The sequence below is a fragment of the Neopelma chrysocephalum genome, unplaced genomic scaffold, assembly GCF_003984885.1.
Source record: "Neopelma chrysocephalum unplaced genomic scaffold, ASM398488v2 Primary Assembly neopelma1_77, whole genome shotgun sequence".
In the NCBI taxonomy this organism is placed as follows: Eukaryota; Metazoa; Chordata; class Aves; order Passeriformes; family Pipridae; genus Neopelma; species Neopelma chrysocephalum.
In genome coordinates, this window is record NW_020897738.1 from 107,930 (window position 1) to 125,719 (window position 17,790).

At 40.3% G+C, this 17,790-nt stretch overlaps 1 protein-coding gene across 2 annotated transcripts in view; it reads left to right on the forward strand.

The window, feature by feature from the left end:
* The first annotated feature begins 1,890 nt into the window (after positions 1-1,890).
* Positions 1,891-17,790, forward strand: part of PI4KA (phosphatidylinositol 4-kinase alpha) — a 57,018-nt gene continuing 41,118 nt past the window's right edge. The window contains exons 1-17 of one of the 2 annotated variants that reach the window (XM_027689744.1): positions 1,891-2,007; positions 3,262-3,355; positions 4,027-4,115; positions 4,573-4,645; positions 4,973-5,232; positions 5,913-5,979; positions 7,928-8,076; positions 8,635-8,700; positions 9,716-9,812; positions 10,207-10,398; positions 11,133-11,233; positions 11,938-12,067; positions 12,805-12,937; positions 13,574-13,669; positions 14,393-14,576; positions 15,303-15,406; positions 16,318-16,486. In XM_027689744.1, coding sequence (XP_027545545.1) covers positions 1,909-2,007; positions 3,262-3,355; positions 4,027-4,115; positions 4,573-4,645; positions 4,973-5,232; positions 5,913-5,979; positions 7,928-8,076; positions 8,635-8,700; positions 9,716-9,812; positions 10,207-10,398; positions 11,133-11,233; positions 11,938-12,067; positions 12,805-12,937; positions 13,574-13,669; positions 14,393-14,576; positions 15,303-15,406; positions 16,318-16,486 — 2,103 coding nt within the window. In that variant the 5' untranslated portion in view covers positions 1,891-1,908. The remainder of the gene's footprint in view (positions 2,008-3,261; positions 3,356-4,026; positions 4,116-4,572; positions 4,646-4,972; positions 5,233-5,912; positions 5,980-7,927; positions 8,077-8,634; positions 8,701-9,715; positions 9,813-10,206; positions 10,399-11,132; positions 11,234-11,937; positions 12,068-12,804; positions 12,938-13,573; positions 13,670-14,392; positions 14,577-15,302; positions 15,407-16,317; positions 16,487-17,790) is intronic. The other variant, XM_027689745.1, reaches the window with a different exon arrangement.

The following is a 17,790-nucleotide window of genomic DNA, read 5'->3' on the forward strand; positions in this document are numbered from 1 at the left end:
TTTTGTGTTTGCACGTCACGCGAGGGGCCGGCGGGGAAGGGTCGGCCCCGTGCGGGGCCCTTCTGTGCCGTGTTGGTGCGGGGCGGGCTGTGCGGGCCGCCCCCCGGCGCTGTCACCCGCGGGGACCCGCGTGGCCCGTGGGCAGCGGGTCGGAGCAGCGGCGGGTGATGCTCCGGGGTGGTGCCGCTCCCCGCGGGCGGGGCTGTCTGTGGTTCTGGGAGTGGGATCTGTCCCGCCGTGGGTGCTCCTGTGGGCCATCCTGACCCAAAAACGCCGTCAGCGCAGCCCCCCCGTGTCCTCGCAAGGAACGCGGGTCCTCAGCGGCTGCGCCTCCCCCAGGTCTGTGGAACAGGGTCTTGTGGGCGTAATTAGTCTCAGCCTAATTAGGACTGGTTGCTTTGCTCCGGGTGTCCTGTTAAATGCAGGCGACGGGTAAAATTTGCCTGGGTGAGATAAAGCTCCGCTGAAGGTAAAGCCAGCCAGGGGATGTGTGTGTGTGTGCACCGCTGCCCCGGGCAGGTGTGTGTTGTGCTGGGGGAGGAGGGATGGACACGCCGGTGTTTGGGGAGTTGGCTGCCCCGAGCCAGAAGTGACAGAACGTCTGAATTGCCTCATGCAATAATCATGACTAAATAGCTGAAAAGCACGGCTCTGTGCTGATGAAAACTCTCCTGCTTGTTCCTGGCCGGCTGTTGCCGCCTTCTTTTCTTGCTTCGTGTTCTGGAAATGTGCCAATGGTGTGACAGCCAACAGTGAATAATTTTTGTAAGCCTTGCTGTTGATTCACTAATATCCAGGGATTTATTTATTTAATTATTTATTTATTAGTTTGACAGATTACAGTAGGAGTTAAATGATATTAACAGTTCATATCTAGCTAAAATTACTCACTCATGTTATTGCAGGTATAACCTGATGTGGAACACATGCAGCAGCAGTCATTTTCCAAAGTTCATGTGTCCTCTCTAGCATTTTATGTTGAGCAAGAGGCTTATTTGTGTTGTTGTCTTACTAGTCTTGTAATTATGAGATCTGGCAGTTGAAGGACCAGAATCATAAATTCCACTGAGCACCCAGTAGCTTCTTGTAATCCTCCAGGGAAATTTTTCTTTGTTTAGAAATGTCAAGGTGGGGTGTTCAAAGAGTTATCTAAATAGGAAGTGACTTGACATTCAAACATAGGTGAGTCAGACATTTATTATGACAGTTTTCTTTAGATAGTATTTATTAACATCAAGGAAATTCATGAAAAGACAATATGCTTGCTGCATTTTCCATTTATTAACAGTTCCATAGAAAAACAAAGTATTTGGGGGATTTGATGTATTCTTTAGATGTGTGTGTGCTGAGTATGGAGTTAAGTATTAGCTAAGTAGTGAGAAAATAAAAGTTTTGAAAACTTAATTTGTAATCTGAAAGATTTGAGCCAGTCATACTCAGCTTGGTAACAGTTAATGGTTCAGTGCTGTATATGAAGAATGCATTGGTGCAGCTGTAAACAGAGCTCCATCCACCTGTTTTTTGTTTACAGGAATTGAGTAAATGTGATAAATTTGCCTGCTGCACCTTTCTTGCACATCTGAAATGCCCAGTGAAGGAAGGCTTTGTCGTACTTCAACGCTCTGATCGAGTGTTGAAGAAAGCCCTTAAATCAGCCCATGTTGTGATAGAAATGTTTGACTTCTACTCAAGCTTTTCCTGTCTCTCTCTGGGTTCTGTCATTCACCACCCTTTCCCAACCCTTGAATGCTCTTGTTAAGGTTGATGACTGAAGGAGGGTAACGTGCCCATTGTCTTCCAGAAGATGGAGAGACCACTGTGCACTTCAAACTTCAGTTTGTTTTGACACTTTGTCTTGTTCCACTGTTCTTTCCCTCCACTGTTTTTCAGGTACAAAAGCTGCTCTGTATGTGTCCAGTGGATTTCCATGGGATTTTCCAGCTGGATGAACGTCGCAGGGATGCTGTTATTGCTTTAGGAATCTTCCTAATTGAATCTGACCTGCAGGTATTTTCCCCACCTGGGCTGTTTATCTTTGAAGATTAGTTCAAGTTTAGTTGTTGAATGAATGAGAAGTTGGTATTTTTCTTCATAAAAATGAATTAAAATATCAGAGGTAAGAGATGAATGCAGGCAGGAGAGCACAAGGAAGCAAGGACAGCACTGAGGAGTGAGATAGAAGAATAAAAAAAGTAGTCAGCACTGCCACAACCAGACTGCTGGCATGTTTTCTGGTCATCACACTTTAAGGAGAGAAAAGAAAGACTATTCAGGAGGATTTACTTAAACCACATGTGTCATCGTGTGTTCTTCCCCACATGCTCCTGAACGACAGGGATGTTCCAATGCACTCCTGAAGGTCAGGTTTGCAGCAGGCCCTTTCCTGCCTGGCACTGGCCAGGATAAACAGACAGACAGAGCACACAGGCTGCATTGTACATGAACATCCCTTCTGTGTCTGCCAGGCTGGGCAGGACAAGCTGGTTCTCTTCCCTGGAGTGCTGGGCATCGTATTGTTCCGTGCAGGGGAAAGGGAGGATATACCCAGTCCTAGGTCCAGAGTCATTAGACCTCACTTTAAAATCTTCCATGTTGCTGGGGTTTGCTGAATTGCCTCCTGTTGAGGGTCCATGTGCAATGCTACAGCTTGCCTGGTTATTATTGGGGGTCCATGTGCTATGGTACAGCTTGCTTGGTTATTATTGGGGTTGTTCTTTTTTCATTTTTTATAAGGCAGTATTTGTACTTCATAGCATTTTATGATGTTTCCAAAGCTAGCAGTCAGTATTAGTTAATCCAACCCCATGAGGAAGGGAAGTGCTGTCCTTTGATGTGCAGGTGAGGGAGCTGGAGCATTACACAGGTGTGTGAAGTGACTTGCATAAGGCCATGGGATGGATCACATGAGGTGGGACTGGCACTCTGAATTTCTAGCTGCCTTCAAATTATTTTGGGACCTTGCTGTCAGTTAATAAATCGTTTGTGGGTAGGTATGTTGTGGTTCTGGAACATTCTTCTGCAACTTTTACAGAGAATGAACTGTTGCCTGGAATGAAAGTCTTGGATTTAAGGCACTGAATTGGGTTACTTTTTGTTTGCCTGTTTTGCAATCAGTTTTGCAATATTCAAGAAGCCTGTGGAGTAATCATGAGAAGTGAGTTCTGTGTGTGTCAATGGAGTCTTCCCATGTATGTAAAACATCTTGAGATGATATGGTTCAGCTTTTCTTCTCCATTTTAAATAGAATATTTTCTTCTTTAGCACAAGGATAATGTGGTTCCGTACCTCCTCCGGCTTCTGAAGGGTCTTCCCAAAGTCCAGTGGATAGAAGAAAGCAATGCACGGAAAGGCAGAGGTGATGTTTGGGTTTTCTGATCTTTCTTTTGAAATGCCAGCCAGGAAATAGAAACAGCAAAGGTTATTCAGGCCATGGTACAAGGGGAGGTGAGAGGTCCTGCTGGGTTCTTAGCTCCTGGCTTGACAGCCTTTAAAACTCATTTTCTTTGGAAGCAAAGAGGAAGTTGAATAGCTCCCTGTTTTCCTGTTTGACCACTTCTTGACAGATTAAACTTTCAAAATAGTTCTGTGTTCAATATATTTTGTATTAAATTGGAGAAGACTGTGTAGTGGTTAGAGCAGGAGAGTGGAATCTGACATCTGTACACTCTGGTTTTAGCTTTGATGCTTTGTTGCTATTTCAGCCACTTCATTTCTTGCTCCCTTAGTGTCTCTTAAAATTAATATAAGAACACTTTTATATAGTATTATATAATTCAATATTTTTTTAATTACTTGAAAGCTTGGACAAGTTTTTAATTATTATGATTTTTCTTTCAGTGTTTCAGGCTGAAATTATGATGGTTAGAGTGCTTTTAAATTTTGTGTGCAACACTGTATTTTTCCACAGTTTATCTCAGAACTGAGTGACATGGGAGTCGCATATATCTTCTTGTTTTGATACAATTTGCTCTTTCTGTGTTGGTTCTCTTTAACAAGTGGCTGATTTTTCTGTCTGTCACTTTGCAGGTTTGCTTCCAGTGGCAGAAAACTTCAGCTTCTGCTTGGTGACGTTGTTATCCGACGTTGCTTACAGGGACGCCTCTCTCAGAGAGCAGGTGGGGTTTGTTTGTGTGACCCAGTTCTCCAACGCTGCAATCCTGACAAATGTCTGGAGGAGAGAGCAGCAGCTGCTTCCTGCCCTGCAGAGGGGCTGATTGCTTTGGCATCTGTACTGGTGCATTAATTTGCTTGTGTTAATTGTCAAGCATATGGAAGATATTCATAAGTCTGCTGTTACTTTTGGGTGGCAGTTGCTGAGCCCAGTTAGAATTCCAGCTTTGGTGCTGGATCAGGACTGCTGCAGTTTCATTGTGCTGGTACACACAGCTCACTGCAGGCTTTACAAGAGCAGTTCTGTGAGCTGAGTGAGGGCAATGAGCTCTTTTAGTCCCACAGCGTTAAAAAACTCTTTACATTAATAAATGCAGGTTTCATTTGTTGTAGTGATCTGGTGTAAGATATGACACCTCTTTACCCAGAGATATTTTTGTATGTCTCTCTTGATGACTTCAGATTTTGGATGCAATCCTGCAAGTAATGCAGTTCCTGTTGGGAATGTGCCAGACACCACAAATGCATGATAAAGGTACTAATAAAATTGTTACTATCTTTGTAACTCCTGTCCTCTGAACTTCTCTCGAGTTTGCTGGTTATCAGGATCACTCCTGAAAAGTGAGCAGCTTTTTCTTTCCACTTTTGTTTGCACATGTCTGTTGTGTTTGTTGCTGGCTGGTAAATACAGAAGCAGAACTGAATTAATTTGTGATATGTTCATGGTTTTTCCTCTATGTGCACAAGTCAGTCTTTGTAAAGCACTTTAGGCTGAAACAGTTTAGTGAAGTGGCAGCAAAACCGTGAAGAGGAAGTTCTAAGTTACTGTTAATGTGCTGTTACATGTGTTTTTCTTTTCCAGAATATTTATGCAAGTATGCAGTGCCCTGCCTGATAGGGATTTCTCGAGCCTTTGGTCGCTACAGCAATTCAGAGGAGGCTCTCCTTTCAAAGCTTTTTCCTAAAATCCCCCCACATTCCCTGAGAGTTCCAGAAGAGCTTGAAGGAATTCGCCGACGATCCTTCAATGACTTCAGATCAATTCTCCCCAGTTCCCTGCTCACCGTTTGCCAGGAAGGAACACTAAAGAGAAAGGCCAGCAGTGTATCCAGCATCTCCCAGGTTTGTATGGCTTGCTCTGTGCTGGAGTCAGTGCTGAGGTTATTTCTTGATCTGAGTGAAGACAGCATTAAGCCTGGATATGCAGAGAGTCCCTTAAACACGTTGTTTGACCAAGTACAAAGACCTTTATTTTGGTTCCACAACTGAATTTCAAAATAACTTTGTAGTTTCTGAGTTACAGAACTGTCAGTGACAATTAAACTAACAACTGTACTAGTAAGTCTTCACATGGAGCAATTGGCAGATCCTATTGCTTGTGTTATTCTCATTGAAAAGCATTGTACTGTAAAACTGTAAATTTGGGAAGCTGGCTACAGTTTTCAGAAGTGCTGAGGGTACAGGAGCTCTCACTGGTTTCACCAGGAGCTGTGGATGTTCATTGTCTTGGGGAAAAAATGCATTCAGATGCTGGTTTTGAAACCACAGATTGTTATTAATGTTGTTTCATACAGTCCAGGAGTCATTGTTCTGATCTCTTCCTTTCAGTCAAAAGCACTGAACTAGTATTTTTTAACTTCCTATTTTTGACTGGAATTGAGCTGATAGGCTCAGCAATATCTAGTTCCTGTTAGTTTTGCTCAAAGCAGTGTTTCATTATAAAGTGTACAAACCATTCCCTGGAAGATCTATCAATGTCTTGTAAATATTTGTTTAAATGCGGCTTTTCTGCGATGTTTCAGGTTAGTCCTGAACGTGGAATTCCCCCTCCCAGCTCTCCTGGAGGAACTGCAATTCAATACTTTGAAGGTAAATTATTTTGCAAAAGAACAAGGGTTTTGTTGCAATTTATAGAAAATTGAAAACCAAAAACCTTTTGACCCCTTTCTCTGCTCTGTAGAATTCTTACAGTAATTGTACAGGCATGTGCCTGCTAGGATTGTGAAAAAAATTCATGGTTTAAAGACAGTTGGAAATATTTATTAACACTAGTAGTTTCCAGGCTCAGTTGTTTCTGGAGGGTTTTGAGACATGATTCCCTTACTGCCAGGCAGTGCCTGGTACTGAAGAGCTTAATTCAACTAGGCCAAAAATATTTTGGGAGATTAGGCTGAGTAACTTTGAGGAATAAGTGTTAATATTGTGCTTCACTGGGCAACTGAATTGTCGGATTAGGGTCTGGAATTTTGAAGCCTTTGTGGCACATTGTATAAATTCAAAACAACTGCTCCATTTGAAGTAAGCGTGATGTGGGTCATTGTGTAAGACCCAGTAAAGCAGAGTGTTCACTAATGTGTACTAATTACTGTGTCACAAAAGGCAGAAACAGGAACAAGTTTTATGAATTAATACATAAACCCTTAACCACTGAGTTTCGGGAGAGCTGTAGCTGTGAGTTCTAAGTCAAAGCAGGGCTTAAAAATAAACTCTTTCCTGAATCAAGTGGAGGACTGGCTCTGCATCTGAGGTGCTTTGGTGTCTCTGGTTTTGTCTGGCCCTTCGAGGTTTTTAACAGTTTGGACTTCATCTGTTTCTGTGCCATTCTCCTCCCTCAAGCCCTGGTTTAAATTAATTTCTTCCACATTGCTTTACTTTTTCCTTCACATTGCTATTTCTAGAGGCATCTGTTTTCCTCATTCATTTAATGAGATTCCAAGATAATTCAAGTATCATTCTTAAATTGCCAAGTAGACCTTCTGTCTACCCTGCTGAACCAACCTATTCTTCTTCAATCTTATGGTCTTTGTGGTTTGAGTTAAAAAAAGCAAACAAACAGAAAAAAAGCTGCAGGTTAGAGAGAGGCTATAGTGGTAGAACAAAAATAATCTTAATTAAATCTATAAGTGAATAGTGGACAACTTTGTACAAATTTAGGAATCATTTTCATTGTCTCTCTAGCAGTGTTATTGTTATTCTAATTAGGATTTTATTTTCAGTACTAACTTCTACCAGATATTTCAGCTACAGGTAGCCCTTGTATTATTTCTGATGATACAGTTTGTGACAGTCTTGCTTTCTGAAGAAGATGAGCAGTGACCTTGGTTTTATTCTGGCCAAGGCTAATGGTTTAGAAAAGAAATGACTGAAGACTTTTTTGTTGTTGTTGTCAATAAATAATCTGGCTTGAAAGCCTGTTAATCACAAGAACATAACTCTAGCACAGCCAGCTGAGCACTTCAGAAAGGCAGAGATATAATTTCTCAAGTGGAAACAGAGCTGAGAGCAGTTTGCTGAGCAAGTTGTTTGTTTAGTAGAGTACTTGAATCCGAAAAAATAATTTGATTCTCTTTGCTTTCAAATTGCAGCAGTGAATTGGTGTCTATTCTAAGATCAAAGCTGTTCTTTGTGTTCATTTGACCTTATATAGGGGGAAACCTTACAAGACAGTTTTGACTTAACCTGTTCTTTGCATTTCTGTGCTTTTGAATTAAAGGGCATTTACAAATGTTTTCAGGTAAATGCATCTCAGTAGCATGGGAAGGCTTCTCATCAGAAGTGTCTCTGACAACAAGTCATTTTGAAATAAATTCTTCCATCGTGGTGGTAAAATTCTAATGAACAAATGTGTTTTTTCATCATAGTTTTGTGTCTTGATTCACCACTAGATGAGCTGAAATGCACCTCTGAATAGCTTGCAAGTTAAAGACTGTACCTGTGTTGGAAATAACTCTTTAGTAGTGACCAAATGTTACCATTAAACAAAGTTAATAGCCTTTCCCTCCTCGAACTTGTATTTCTGTTATTTATTTCTGATCAGGTTCATATCTTCCTGATGGGAGTGCAGTGGATCCTGATTATTACTTCTCTACAATCAGCTCCAGCTTTTCAGTGTCTCCTCTCTTCAATGGTATCAACAATAAAGAGTTTAACATCCCACTGGAGATGCTCCGACAGCTGCTGAACATGGTACGTGCTGGGTCCCTGTGAGGGCTCAGTGAGGTTGCATTCCAGATACCTGTACTAGAAATAGGTGCAGGGTAAGTTTAAGCTTTTAGAGTTGCAAATAAAATGACAGTCTTTGTCTCTCTCAAGCTTTGTGTAATGTTATTTTTATGCCACTTCGTGTCATGCTTCAATAGCATTCCTAAAAACTCTCATATAAACTGTGAAGAATTTGGAAAATCAGATAAGTTTATGTCAGCTGCTTCCTGCTTGAGTCTTGCAGAGCCCTTGTTCTGAGGTAACTTACATAGCTGGTTTTTGCTATGAGAATGAGACCCTTTTCTAGAAGGGTTTAGGTGCTGGGAATTCATGCAAGTGGCTGTTTGCAGCCTGCAGCCCTGTCTGCTTCCTGCACCAGCTATTTTGGAACAGCACAGAAAGGCTCAAAGATTCTCGTTGCAGCCTTAATTTCATCTGACACTTTGCAGTGAAGTGACTTGTGTTGTCTGCATGGACAAAATTGTGTTCTCCAGAGACACCAACAGGAAACATCCTTTTTTGGTTTTATTTTTGTCTCCGTAGGTAAAACAGATCGTTGGGGATTCTCTTCTGAAGACCCTGGATGCAGTTATAGCTGAAGTTGCAGAGGTATGCTTTTAAATTCCTTTTTGAATTACCTGAATGCTTCTTTTTTTTTTGCCATAAATCTTGGAAAATTAGCCTTTTTCCTGTGTAAGGTGTGCCTTCTCTTTGCAAAGTTATATTAATTTCCTTTTTGAACAGTTTGTTCACTGGTTTAAATCTGGCTTTGGACAGTATAAAAATGGAGGGAGGGGTGAAGGAGTAATGTTTTTCACTAACATAGGAGGAAATAGTTATTCTTCTTGCTTTAGTTATCTTGTCCTGATAAATTACAGCATTTGTTGCCCAAAACTGGTTTACTGTAGACTGAGATCTTTATTTTGTGTTGCAGTAACACTGTCTTTTTTTCATGTAGATAAAATGTGTTGGTTGTTTTCTTTTTCTAGCTTGGAAACCACTGCTACTCTTTTAGGTGTCATTCCTAACAAGTTTATAAGTGTTAGAGTTTACAGACCTTTACTTGCAGAGGTGCCCTGCTTGGTTCTGTGGGTCTGTGAGTCCTTGTTCTCCCCTTCTCTGGGTGCAGTTCTGTCACAGCCTCCACCACATTTTCTGGAGTTCACCTCACCCCCTCAGGGCAGGAAGCTGTGTTGAAGGGGTGTGTGCTCAGCTGTGTGCAGAAATGACATTGCTGTGCTCTCCAGCCTTCCTTTGAGAACTGCTGTATTTGAACTGTAGGCCTGGGTGGGGACAACTTCACTTTCTCTCTTTGCTGTCTCAATGAAATGAGAGGTTTGAATCCCCCCCTTTTTTAAGCCTGTTTTCTACACTGTTGGAGAGAACAGACGTGTGCTCTTCAAATCAAAAGAGTGACTGAATCTTATTTAATGCACAGAATGGCTGTACTTTTTCTTTTGTTACAAGTAGAGGGGGAAAAGTCACGAGGTTACCTCATGTACCTGTTTTACATGCTTGTTTACATTGTGGAGGAAAGATTGTGTGAGTGCAATGAGGTTTATTTATCCATGTAATGGAAAATACTTCACTTTGAATCTAGGAGGTTGCTTCTTTTCTCTTTCAGACGGGTGCTAGTACAGATCTCTACTACAAAGCATTCAGTGACCCCCTTTATCTTGCTCAGTTTAAAATGCTGAGAGACACATTATACTACATGAAAGGTATAGTATTTATACTATTTTTATTAATTTATCCTTCATTATGTTTAAGATCCCAAGCATTGTCTGCTTTGTATTGAGTGCTGGAACACTGGGGGTTTGCATTTCCTGGAAACTCTACATATAGTATTGAATTTGTATTTGACATGTTTCCATATAAAAAAGGTGCTATGGAAATAGAAAAAATATTTTGAGCACCATTAAAAAGCTTAGTAGATGACATTTGAATTGTCTGCTCACTGGTGGACTTTGCTATGAAATTTACCTTTTAGATAGGAAATAAATTTGATTAAATCATTAAAGTTATAATGCAGCAGTGAATTGTACATATGCTGTTATTCCGATGCACTCGCTTCCATCCTTCCAGTACAATGTTGTTTCCTTGTCTCTCTTTTAGACCTTCCCAACTCGTTTGTGAAGGAGGTGCATGATTTTGTGCTGGAGCAGTTCAACAGCAGCCAGTCAGAACTGCAGAAGATCCTCCACGACGTGGATCGGCTGCACAACGAGCTGAGCCCTCTGAAGCTGCGCTGCCAGGCCAACGCTGCCTGTGTGGATCTCATGGTGTGGGCTGTGAAAGATGAGCAAAGTAAAAAATGCTCCTCGGTCTCTGCAGTGTCTGTCTGTTGTGTTCTGAGTTGTAGGAATACTTACAGAGGAGATGGTGCTTGAAAAGATATAAAATGAAGGGAATACTTTTTGCTATTAGAATACAAGAGTAAAACTTCCACCAAAAGGTTGTAAGATTAATTGACTGGATAGTTCAACATCTCATAGAAATGGAAACAGAAACTTTCTATTGCCTTATCTAGAGGAGATGGTATAATTGCTGAATTATATGCAGCTGCTTATTTTCTAGTTTCTGTTTTATTTATTGCTTTTAAAGTCTTAAATATTTCTCAGGGATTCTTTTAAAGGAAATGTTTTTTCTTTGATGCTAGCAGGACTGGGAAGCTCTTTCTCATTTTTCCTCTATTTTCTTTCTCGTTGTATAAATCTTATCCATCCCCTGAACGTGAAGGATTTTTTTCCTTTGGACTTTGTAATACTTGATTTCTGTCCAGTGTGAACTACACTCAAAATCGTCTTTAAGTACTGTCATTCTTCCAGTCATAGTGTTTGACAGAGCTTTTTGGTACAGATACTGCTTCCAAAACTGTTTTTGTGGAAGCAGTACTAAATCTTTTTGAGGAATTGTAGTATAAGGAGAGTGAAGCTTATAAATTCTCTGAAGTATTTTAGAAATTCCAGTAAGCCTTGGGTGGTGTGTGGCTAATAACAAATCTGGTGAGATAAATTTCTCTGTTGGATTTTTCATTTAAGGTGCTGAAAACCTGTGCATCAAGTTATCAGAGAAGCTGCAGTCAAAGACCTCAAGCAAAGTCATCATTGCTCACTTGCCACTGCTAATTTGCTGTTTGCAGGTCTGTCTTTACAGTGTTTGACATTACTGTAGCAGTGAGTGTTTGGGGAGTTTTACAGGTTGCTAGGACACTTTTTGTCTGCTATTTGTATTTCCATCTGTGTGTTCTACATTTGGATTTTAGAGGTCTGGTGTGGAAACTAGGAATTGCTTTTAGAATTTTCTTAGCTCAACTACTTCTCAAAGAATAATATTCATGAGAGGTTTTTTAACCAGTATTTAATTTCTGAAATATTTAGTTTCTTAGCCCATTATATAAACACTTAAAATACTGGAACTGGCAGGTCACTGAGGTTTTAAACTAAGACTTGGTTGTTCTAATTTTTATGTCTTCTCATTGGACACTTATTCATAGTCTTAAAAATGTGGCGTTTTCCACCACATAGTAAATTATCAGGATTCTTTAAGTATTGGAATTTGTCCAGTAACTTTTTTTTTGTGAGAGTGTAGTTCATTTCACATAATTCCTGTGAAAACACACAGGAAGAGAGCAGCAAGGCTTGACTGGCCTCTGACACACTCTAGAATTAAACCTAAAAGAGTTAGAGGCTTCAAATGTCTAAATCTTCCATTAAAACTTGAATCCCTCAGAACTTTGTAGAGCTTGTTTTGTTTGGGGTTTTTTGTATTGAACTGAAGTTGAGATAAAAATTGTGCTGCTTTATTGTAAAGCTATGTTTTGTTGGTTTTATTTTTCCTTTTTAGGGTCTAGGTCGTTTGTGTGAGAGGTTCCCTGTTGTGGTTCATTCTGTCAATCCATCTTTGAGAGACTTTCTTGTGATACCTTCCCCAGTGCTCGTGAAGCTCTACAAGTATCACAGCCAGTATCACACAGGTAAAGGAAAAAAGGCTGTGCTCCAAAGTGATTGTTTTCAACTTTTTGATGCTTTTAGATATTTTGTGGTGATGAAGCTGGAGATGGAAATGGAGATGGATTTCTGCTTTTTTTTTTTTTTGGAGGTGGAGAGGAGGAATGCAAATAACAATCTGGTAGAAGTACATTTAGGGGCAAACACTATAGGTAGAACTACATTTATCCCAGTAGTGATATTGCTCTGTCTCTTGTGCTGAAACCAAACACTTCTGTCCTGAGTGAGATGCTGCAGCTGGAGCCAATGCATAATTATCTCATAGGGGAAAAAAGTCACAAGTCCAGTTGGAACTTCCCTTGTTTCAATTTGTGGCTGTTGTGTCTCATTCTCCTACAAAGCCTGCTTCTGTCTGCTCAGTAACCTACTTTGTAATTTGGGAGGGAGCCACTGGGTCTGTCCAAAGCTGAACAAGGTCACGTTCCTCAGACTCCCTACACACGTCCTGTGCTCCAGCCACGTGATCATCGTGGCACTTGGCAGGTTTTTATTGTTGTTTTTAAATGTTAATATCAAGTTATGATTCCAAAACAAAAATGTTCAATTTGAATTGCTAATGCAGGAGCAGTATCCTAATGCTAAAGCAGAGGAGGTAAAGTAGTAACTGACTAAATTTAGGAATAATTATTTAGGAATAGTTAAATGCAGTAACGTCTTGCAGAGCCCATCAAATGGTGTTGATTTCCACACTCCCTGTTCTCAGTAGGTGGTAATGACATCAAGATCAGTGTCACCAACGAGCACTCAGAGTCCACTCTGAATGTGATGCCTGGCAAGAAAAGTCAACCATCCATGTACGAGCAGCTGCGTGACATTGCCATCGACAACATCTGCAGGTGAGAGAGAGCCTGGCACCTGCTGGGGCACAGGTGCTGTTTCCCTGGCAGAAAAGTATTGAGTCAATGCTCTGTGCTGCTGTAAAGTCTTTGTGACTTGAGTGTGACTTCGTTTTCCTTTGGACATCTCTTGGTTCTTTCTGTGTCCTAATTGTAAAATAATAATTCAGTCTTACTGTTTTGCTTCCCACATCTGTAATTCAGGCTAGTCACCATTTTGATATTCAGCAGGGTTTTTGTTTTCTGCTTAGATTATCACATTGAGCCTCCTGTAACAGAAGGATTGTTACACACTCATGTGGGCAGCGTAGGGATTATTCTTCTCTTTTAGACTTTCCCATTAGCTACAGAGGGCTGGAGAGGAAACAAATAGTTGATAACTAGAGACAAAGAATTAAAGTTTCAAAGCACTGGACTCTGAATTTACCTTATTGCATATTCCCATCTTTATTTTTGCTGGAGAAAGCACAGGTAGAAACTCTGCTAATTATTTAAAATACATCTGCAGCATTCTCGGGCAATCAGTTCTCATACTTCAGTATAAGCTTTCTTCCCTTATACCTGGCATGCATTTACAGTAGTAAAACCTGATCTGTTTATCTGATATATTATTTTTTTCTGTCCATTATTACTCAGGTGTTTGAAGGCTGGTTTGACTATCGATTCTGTGATTGTGGAGGCATTTCTCGCCAGTTTGTCCAACCGTCTGTACATCTCTCAGGAGAGTGATAAGTAAGTTGTCATCATCAAACCAAGTTTTCCTTCATTCAATGGACCTGAAGCTTATTCTAAGATACAAGTACTGGCAGCATGATTTTAGAGTTAAGTGTCTCAGATCAATGAGCTTTTATGTGGGGTCAAGATCACCCCATACCAAGTCTTTGCAGAGCTGAGCCCCTGTTTTCATACTGAGAGAGATGGATCCATTTTTACCTGATTGAATCAGCAAATCTTTGGTGAATATTAGCCAATTTTGAGTCCTCAGTTGAATGATACTCTCTCTGCTGTATCCTTTAAGCTTCAGCTGTCTTGTTTGGCTAGATACATCTTGTCATTTGTGGCATTTGACTTCCTTCATTTTTAAGAGACCCACAAACCAAGAAACCTCCAAGGAGATATTCCATAGTAACTGGTCTGACTGTCAAGTTGTAATATCTTGCCCGGCATTTTTACCTCTTTTCACTGTTGTTTCTAGATCAATTTGTTCATGGATTAGTGTGGATTTCTTCAACAGTGAGTTTGAGAGGTTGTTATTTTTTATTTTGAAAACCAACTTGTGCAGCAACATTAATGTATTGGTATGTATAGAGTGGCAGTATTAAAGCTGTTAGTGATGTTTAAATTTAGTATATGAACTGTTTCTTACAAGAAGTGTAACCATGCTCAGAAGTCTTTTAACTGTCAAACAGTTACATATATCATGTTGGGGGTTTTTGTTTGTTTTTTTTGTGACAGGGAAGCTCATTTGATCCCTGACCACACAATTCGTGCTCTGGGGCACATTGCAGTGGCACTGAGGGACACCCCAAAAATGATGGAACCCATCCTGCAGATCTTACAGCAGAAGTTCTGCCAGCCACCTTCTCATCTTGATGTTCTCATCATTGATCAGCTTGGCTGCTTGGTCATCACTGGAAATGTAAGGAAAGAACTGGCCAAGACTCTGCCAGTTCATGATCCCTTTCCTTTAGTTAAAAGGAAATGTATTTTAGAAACTGCATTTGCAAAAGTTACTTAAGGTTTTTCTTTTCTTCACCACAGGTAGGCACTTGTACAGTTTTTATGACATCAGAAAAGCTATAATGTGTAAAATGCTGTTCCTATAAAGAGAATGAGTCCTCATAGAAAATAATACAAGCTTTTTTTAAAAAAACAGAACATAAAAACCAAATTCAATGTTTTCAAAAGTTATTAAGAAGTTTTTATACTTAACCTATGTCCCAAATAGGTGCACACTATCTTTTTTCATATAAGTAATTAAGTTTCAAAGTCTTGTAAGTCCATACATATAAAAGTATAGAAGATTGTCTTCTTCAGTCATACAAAGATTAACTGACATTTTCCAAATGTTATTTGTGCCTCTGAACAAGCAATTAATTGCCAGGACACAGAAGCCTGAAAAAAAGTTTTCCATCAGGAAGGCAGAGTTAAAGAACTTGCTCAACTTTTACAAGATTTATTAATTAAAAACACTGACAAATGCACTTGCAGTGTTTGCTGTATGGAAGCTGAACCCATTGCTCAGACTGTGGCCACACACCTGTCTGAAGAACTTGGTAACACTTAGTGTATTTTACAGGGTTGTTCTTTAGAGAGGTTGTGTTCAATAAGCTTTACTTAGTGCTTTGGTTTTGTTTTTTTACAGCAATACATTTACCAGGAGGTGTGGAATCTGTTTCAGCAAATCAGTGTTAAAGCAAGCTCAGTTGTTTACTCTGCCACAAAGGACTATAAGGATCATGGATACAGGTAACACTCAGCCATGTCCCTTAAATGTATAAACACCAGATCAAATATCCTTTGTGCTCCATCAGGCATTTTAACTTTTTTTAAGTTTTATGATAGGGTTGTAAACAGTATTGTTCTTTCTTCTTTGATGTTAAAAAGAAACACATTGGTTTAAACACAGTAGCCCTTCATAATGTAGAGATTCCTGAAAATGCTTTTCACTACAGGTAGTACTGATTACTTTTTCCTCTGTAAGGAGTCAGTGTTTGTAACTGATAAATGACATTGATGACTTATGTTATCTGTAAGTACAGTAATTAATCTCTTAGCCTAGAAAAGCTGAGAGTGCTCTGTCTTGTTATTACTGTGGTCCAAGTACTTGTCAGGGATTAAATGTGAACCATTAACAATTTAATTCTTTGCATGTAAGTTATGCATTGTTGTCCCTGCTACAATTTAAGATTATCATTGACTCTGTTGGGAGTCTGGATATCTTTGAAAGCAGTATGTGAGTACCTGAGAGGATTGTTCCTGTCGGTGTATTTTAACATCTCAGCCAATGCAATCTCAGCTTTAACAACTGATACAGGTTCTGATTCTTCAGCTCAAGAGCTTTCCCAAATCAGAAACACAGCCCTTGGCTGCTTTTTGTCTGCTACAGGAAAGTACTTTCCTTTTGGCCATGGTGGCATCATTAATGAAATGTCCTCCAGAGGCACAACTGACAAAGTTTTTCTCTTAAGTCCCAATTCTGTTTCAATTATCAATAAAGTGCTGTGCTGTCCATAAAAACATAAAACAACCCCTTGAAAAAAACCTGAGTGAAAAAATATCAGCAGCCCTATTACAAGAGTTACTGTCAGTATTATGAAGAAAGCAGTGAGAATATTAAACAAAGGGATTGCTTGTTCAGAACTGTCCTTTCTCCTCAGGCACTGCTCCCTGGCCGTCATCAACGCCCTGGCCAACATCGCTGCCAACATCCAGGGAGAACACCTTGTGGATGAGCTGCTCATGAACTTGCTGGAGCTGTTTGTTCAGCTTGGGCTGGAAGGAAAGAGAGCCAGTGAGAGAGCAAGTGAAAAAGGACCAGCACTGAAGGTCAGGAATGCACTGGTTTTTAGTTGTGTGCAACTGTGCATTTATGGGGATGGCACCACTGAACACACTGCTGGGTGGTTGATAACCAAACCCACACCCTCCCAGGAGAAACCCACACTCTGCTGAGCCTGAGGATGTGTTCTGGTCATGGAGTGCAGGTCTGGAATGCTTTCCAGACACCTGACTGATCTGTGTGTGGTATCCCAGATAAAGCAGGGGACAGCTACCGTTCAGCTGAGGGTGGGTGAACTGGAGTGTCAGAGGCAGAGCTCCCAAAAGAAGTATGGAATGCTGAGTACTGTACATCTCTTACCAAGGCCATGAGTGTCTTTAGATGGGACAGAATTCTACTTCTAATGTTAGTGCGATAGGATCATACGAAAACTGGGGTTGGAAGGAACCTCAGGAAGTTATCCAGGCAAACCTTCAGCTTGAAGCAGTCAATTTGTCATCCTCATCCATCCGGAATTGCCCTTAGAAGTGGGTGCATCCTGATTTTTTTTTTTCCCCCAACATCCAAGTTTATGCAGGCTCTGTCTAGGCTTATAATGAAAATAGTGCAGTGAAGTCAAAATTATAGATTTAATAGCAATCTCTGATATTTAGAGGTGCTTTATTTAGAGAGCAGGTTTATTCAGAAAGCTTGCCTAAGACAGATGAGACATGAGACTTGTCTCTTGGATAATTTATGTGGTAGGAACACTTGCAGAAGAGTATATTTGAGTGGTTTTGCTTTAAAGTAGAGTTCTGTTTATATGCAGTCTTCAATTGGGATTTGTAAAATTTAACACATCCTGGCCTTGAAAAGGGTATGAGAAGGTTTAGAAGAGGAATGTCTTTAAATGCCAACTGAATTTCTGCAGGAGCAGTTTATGTGCAGTTACTTTATTCACTCAGAATTCTCTGCTCTTTTGTCAAGACTTTTTTGCTGCTTCCTACTCAAAAAATCAGAGCCTTCCTCCAGTTATGTTCCTTCTTAGTGTTCAAATGCTGAGTGCACTGACTTAGGATGACTTATAAAAACTCAGTGTTTGATAGTGATTTTATACAGAAAAAATAGGCTGTTATGTTTTAATAATTCAAATGTGTGTGTGGTGGAGAGTTAAGGCTGTCTCAGAGGTGCAGTCTGAGAGCTGTTCCTTCCTTTTTAGGGCAGAGAGGTAACACTTCCTTTTGAAATAGCCATGTTTTCCTAGCAGTGAGGGGAACAATATGGTTTTTTTCTTTTCAGCCTTTTCCCCCCTCCCTTGTGCATGCTGCATTTAAATAGTATTAAATTCTTTATGGATGGTAAATCCCTCTGG